The sequence below is a fragment of the Malurus melanocephalus genome, unplaced genomic scaffold, assembly GCF_030028575.1.
Source record: "Malurus melanocephalus ecotype Western Australia unplaced genomic scaffold, MMel_1.1 scaffold_2152, whole genome shotgun sequence".
Taxonomy (NCBI): Eukaryota; Metazoa; Chordata; class Aves; order Passeriformes; family Maluridae; genus Malurus; species Malurus melanocephalus.
This window is the reverse complement of record NW_026625384.1, coordinates 1-6,055: the sequence shown is the minus strand read 5'-3', so window position 1 is coordinate 6,055 and position 6,055 is coordinate 1. Positions and strand designations below refer to the sequence as shown.

At 62.1% G+C, this 6,055-nt stretch overlaps 1 protein-coding gene across 1 annotated transcript; it reads right to left on the bottom strand.

Moving 5' to 3' along the window:
• Positions 1-6: 6 nt before the first annotated feature.
• Positions 7-4,754, bottom strand: CCDC92B (coiled-coil domain containing 92B; the record flags this gene model as incomplete). Its single annotated transcript, XM_057388597.1, has 2 exons — positions 7-1,190; positions 4,637-4,754. Coding segments are annotated over 2 exons (714 nt in total), but the record flags the coding sequence as incomplete, so codon positions are not given.
• Between the last annotated feature and the right edge of the window lie 1,301 nt (positions 4,755-6,055).

Here is a 6,055-nt window from a genome sequence, read left to right as displayed (position 1 = left end):
CGTTCAGCTGCTGCATCCTGGAGAACATTCCTGGTGATGTCCTGAGCCCCATTCATCTGCCTGCATCCCAGAGAACATTCCTGGCGATGTCCTGAGCCCCGTTCAGCATCCTGGAGAACATTCCTGGCCATGTCCTGAGCCCTCTGCAGGGCCCGGTGATGGCACTGGCCGGGGCTGCAGGTCTGGCTGAGCTCACCCTGCCGTGCCGAGCTTTGCTGCACAGACACCTCCAGGCACCCCGGGCCAGGGAAAGCAATCTGCACCCACTGAGGGCAGCAGCAGCAGCAGCAGGAAGGTCTGATCTCATTTCAGAAATGCTGCTTTTTCTATCTTTCTCTCTTTCCTCAGAAGCTCTGAACAGGCACTCGGAGGTGTCCCGTTCGCAGCCCGGTGCCCGGTGCCGGGTGCTCCCTGTCCTGCAGCATTGCTGTARCACCCTCGGCTCGGGCCATTCGGCTCAGGGATCTCCCTGGCTGCCGGTGGGCGGGAGGGGCGTGCAGGGCTCCGCTTTCGGCCGCTCCRTCCCCTCCGAGGGGCTGGGGAAGGAACTGGGCCGGCCCCCGSTGCCGCCGGGCTCGGGCCGTCCCCTCGCCGCTATTCCTGGGCGCGGGGAGGCCCCTGCCTCTTGCCGGGCTCGCCCTTGGCTGCCCGGGGCTCCAGCGGGGGCTGCCGGGCCGATCTGTGCCCGCGGGGAGCGGCGCTGGCACCGGCCGGGGCGCGGGGAGCGCCGGGGGGCTCGGGCGGGGAGCGCTGCGGGGCCGCGTACAGGAACAGAGCCGGGTCGGGCATGGCATCGTGCTCGTCCTGAGCGTCCCTGCTCCTCCTGGCCGCAGCTCTGTGGCCGCGGCGGCGGGGCCGGCTCTCGTTCGGCGGGGGATGCTCGGGGGATGGCCGGGGGCTCGCCCGGGGCCCCGGCAGCCGCTGAGCCGTGGCGTGCAGCTGCAGGGACAGGTAGGCGGCCGCCTCCGTCTGCTTCTGCAGCTCCGTGTCCAGGATGGTGACGCGGTGGCTCCGGCGCTTCAGCTCCTCCAGGAAGCGGCGCTCCTTGCTGCGGAGGCTGGAGCGCAGCGCAGCCACCAGCGTCTCCTTGTGCTGCAGCTCCTTGCGCAGCTCCAGGTTGTCCTTCTCCTTCTCCTGCAGCTGCGCCTCCATCGCCCGGCACTTCTCCTCCAGCTCGCGGTCCAGGACATCTGTGGGTGAAGGCACAGACAGAGGGGTCAGGAGGGGCACTGCTCTGACAGGTCCCCAGGTGTCCCTACCATGGATGTGGCTGCTGAGCACAGCGTGTCCCAGCGGTGCTGCTGAGGCTGCTCGGGTGCTCCTTGAAGCAGGAATCCAGAATTCCCTGTGAGCTYTGTGATCACAGGCTCGCTGCCAGCACAGGCACAGGAGCCCTGGCACGGGAAGCCCGGCGTGGTGCCATGTGTAACACCCAAATGCGGGGTGAAAGCAAAAGGCAGTTTCTGTGGAAGATGTTGTTGCCATGGAACCTGCTGCCTCTACCTCACAGCAGGTTTAAAATTTCCCTAGGTAACTAGTTTTTCACCCTAAAAGTGRCTTTGGATGTGTGCAGAGGGTGTGGGGGAGCACGTGAGCTGGGAGAGAAAAGGAAAAGGTGCAGGGAGATCATCAGCCCAACTTTGGAGGGACTTTTGGCCTCAAAGGCTGGTACTCCAAAGTTAGTGAGGATGGAGATGCTAATCCAGCATTGCAGAGGATGCACTCAGCAGGGAAGGAGTCTCCATCCCGGGAGGAGGGAGAGGGTCCTGGCACTGCTGTCCTGGGCAGGATGGCCGGGCAGATCAGGGAATTCACAGCTCTGGGGCTGGGGTTGAGCCCAGCGGGCAGCGGGAGGGCCGGGCTGGACTCCTGACCCCATTGTGGCTCCAGCACCCGGCTCTTGGCAGCCCTTGGCAGGGTCAGGCTGGCACCTGCCCGTGCTCCCTGGCCTGCCCAGGCCTGCTCCCATCCTCTGCACTAATCTGCTTTTTATGGGCTGATTGGCAGCTTCAGCTCCTCCGTGTTTCGGCAGCTTTATAATGAGKCTTAGGAAGGCAGTTGCAGGCAGTAATTATTGCATGAGTGGCATTAGGAGGGCAATAATTTGATGGCACAGCAGATGAGGTGCTGCCCCATAAACGTGGAGGGCAAAGTGTGCAGCTCTGAAAGGCTGCAGGACGGGCATGGGCAGGACTCGCTGCCGTGTCAGGGTGACAGGTGACACTCTGGTGGCCTCGGGTGGGCACCGGGCATGGTGGCAGCAAAGCCCACTGGGGCTGAGAAGGGACCCCTGGCTCCAGGGAGGGGCTGAGAGTTTGGAATTGCCATGGAGCCAAGGGTGAGGACTCTGCTGGCCCCGGGAGAGCAGCTCACAGCTGAGGATGGAGCACAGGCTGGGGCTTGGAGCCAGGGACAGTGACAGGGACAGTGCCAGGGACTGTGACAGAGACAGTGACAGGGACAGTGCCAGGGGCTGTGACAGGAACAGTGACAGGGACAGTGACAGGGACAGGGACAGTGACAGGGAAAGTGCCAGGGGCTGTGACAGGAACAGTGACAGGGACTGTGCCAGGGACTGTGCCAGGGGCTGTGACAGGGACAGGGACAGGGACAGTGACAGGAACAGGGACAGTGACAGGGACTGTGCCAGGGACAGTGACAGGGACTGTGACAGGGACAGTGACAGGGACCGTGCCAGGGACTGTGACAGGGACAGGGACAGTGCCAGGGACAGTGCCAGGGACAGTGCCAGGGACAGTGCCAGGGACTGTGCCAGGGGCTGTGACAGGGACAGGGACAGGGACAGTGACAGGGACAGTGACAGTGACAGTGACAGTGACAGGGACAGTGACAGGGACAGTGACAGGGACAGTGACAGGGACAGTGCCAGGGACAGGGACAGTGACAGTGACAGGGACAGTGACAGGGACAGTGACAGGGACAGTGCCAGGGACCGTGCCAGGGACAGGGACAGGGACAGGGACAGTGACAGGGACTGTGACAGGGACAGTGCCAGGGACAGGGACAGGGACAGTGACAGGGACAGTGACAGTGACAGGGACAGTGCCAGGGACAGTGACAGTGACAGTGACAGGGACAGTGATAGGGACAGTGACAGGGACAGTGACAGGGACAGTGACAGGGACAGTGACAGGGGCTGTGACAGGGACAGTGACAGGGACTGTGACAGGGACAGTGCCAGGGGCTGTGACAGGGACAGGGACAGTGACAGGGACAGTGACAGGGACAGTGACAGGGACAGTGCCAGTGACAGGGACAGTGTGACAGTGACAGTGCCAGGGACAGTGCCCAGGCAGCACCAGGAGGATTTTCAGCCTCACTCGGGGACAGGGCAGGGACAGGATCCCGCTGCTCCCAGAGCATCCTCTCCCGGCCGGGATTCCCAGGCACCGGCAGCATTTCCCGAGCTGCCCCAGGCTGTGCACGCTGCCACCCCAGCCCCAATGTCCCCTCCGGGAGTGTCCGTGCCCCGTGCAGCCCCAATGTCCCCTCTGTGCCCCTGTGCAGCCCCAATGTCCCCTCGGGCAGGGTCTGTGCCCCTGTGCAGCCCCAATGTCCCCTCTGTGCCCCTGTGCAGCCCCAGTGTCCCCTCTGGCACAGTCCGTGCCCCGTCCCAGCCCCAATGTCCCCTTTGTGCCCTGTGCAGCCCCAATGTCCCCTCTGGCAGTGTCCATGCCCCGTGCAGTCCTGGTGGCCCCTCGGGCAGTGTCCGTGCCCTGTGCAGCCCCAATGTCCCCTCTGTGCCCCTGTGCAGCCCCATTGTCCCCTTTGGCAGGGTCTGTGCCCTGTGCAGCCCTGGTGGCCCCTCGGGCAGTGTCCGTGCCCCGTGCAGCCCCATTGTCCCCTTTGGCAGGGTCTGTGCCCTGTGCAGCCCTGGTGGCCCCTCGGGCAGTGTCCGTGCCCCGTGCAGCCCCAATGTCCCCTCTGGCAGGGTCTGTGCCCTGTGCAGCCCTGGTGGCCCCTGTGCAGTCCTGGTGGCCCCTCGGGCAGGGTCCGTGCCCTGTGCAGCCCCAATGTCCCCTCTGTGCCCCGTGCAGTCCTGGTGTCCCCTCTGGCAGGGTCTGTGCCCCTGTGCAGCCCCAATGTCCCCTCTGTGCCCCTGTGCAGCCCCAATGTCCCCTCTGTGCCCTGTGCAGCCCCAATGTCCCCTCCGTGCACCGTGTAGCCCTGGTGGCCCCTCTGGCAGGGTCCGTGCCCTGTGTAGCCCTGGTGGCCCCTTTTGCAGTGTCTGTGCCCTGTGCAACCCTGGTGGCCCCTCTGGCACAGTCCGTGTCCCATCCCAGCCCCGCTGTCCCCTCTGTGCCCCGTGCAGCCCCAATGTCCCCTCTGGCAGGGTCCATGCCCCGTCCAGCCCTGGTGTCCCCTCTGGCAGGGTCTGTGCCCCGTGCAGCCCCAATGTCCCCTCCGTGCCCCTGTGCAGCCCCAATGTCCCCTTTGGCAGGGTCCATGCCCCCGTTCAGCCCTGGTAGCCCCTTTATCTCCTCGGTGGCCCCCGCAGCCCCAATGTCCCCTCTGGCAGGGTCCATGCCCCCGTTCAGCCCTGGTGGCCCCTTTATCTCCTCGGTGGCCCCGCAGCCACACTCCCCTCACCCCGTGCCCAGAGCTGTGCTCTTACCTTGCTGCCGCGCCTCCAGCTCTTTCATTTCCAGGTCATGGGTGAGCTCTGCAAGAGAAACCCCACAGGACTGAGGAGGAGCATCCCACCCGTTCTGTGCTCCCCTGGGGCACTGACATCACTGAGGTGCAGGGCTGCCTCTGCCACATGGCACTGTGGCCATCTCGGAGCACCTGAGCTGAGCTAAAAATACACAATTCTGCCAATTTATTTGTAATTAAGCAGCCYCGTGGCCAAGACATTGTCTGCGGGAAGCTCTGCTCCTCTGCCAATGCCTTTTCTTTTTCTAAGAGAGTTGCTGAACGCTTTCCAGTGCTTTAAATCAGGACAAAGAGCAGTGAATTGAAAACAGACCAAAGTGTAAGCTGCCACCCAAAGCATTTCATAATTTACGGCTCCAGGCTGATTGCTGCCTCTGCACGTGATGCAAGTGGGGATGGCCTTGTCCCATCACGCTGTGCCTGCAGAAGGATGCTGTCCTGCTCTGTAGCAATGTGGAGCTTCCAAATCTCTCCCAAATCCCTGGAGCTGCAGCACCTTCCTGCCTGCTCAGCCCCGACATGCTGCCTGCTCCCTGCTGCTCTTTTCTGCTCACTGGCTACCCCCAGGCTACAACAGCAGCTCACACAGGGCAGCTCAGGGACCTTCTGGAGTTCGCTTTACCCCGCACACTCGTACAGACAGTCCCTTTTGAATTAATTATCACCACCCACCCAACCACTAACAGCCCTGAGCAGAGGAGAAGAGGGGCAGCAGCAGCAGCATTCAGCTGTTTGGGGGCTGTTTTCTCCCCTGAAAATCAGTTCAAATGGTTAATCTTTGCCCTACATTTTTTTCTTTTAATCTGCTTTCATGTTGACTCTAATCCTCATCACTGCCATCCTCCTGAAACGGAACGCTTGGCTCAGGCTGCTCTGCCTGTCTGTCTTGGAAAACAAATCTGTGGTGAGAAGGCAGAAGTACCTGAGAATGTAATGCAGTTTCTGGAAAGCGTTCAGCACTCTCGACTGCCCYGGTGGGAATCGATGGCCACTGTGCTATTTCTCTGAAGCTAAAATAAYAGGTTTGGAGTCTCGGATATATTTCAAATGCAAACCAAAGCAGTTGCCTGTTCCCAAAGACATTGCTCTGCTGGTGCAGGATGCCAGAGGGGCGAGTGGGGATCTGCTTCTGTACCGTCCCCATCACCCTGAGGGGCAGCTGAGAGAGGGATGGAGAGCATTTCCCACCACAGGGATACCCCAGAGGGATGGAGAGCATTTCCCTCAGGGATACCCCAGAGGGATGGAGAGCATTTCCCTCAGGGATACCTCAGAGGGATGGAGAGCATTTCCCTCAGGGATACCCCAGAGGGATGGAGAGCCTTTCCCTCAGGGATAGCTCAGAGGGATGGAGAGCATTTCCCACCACAGGGATACC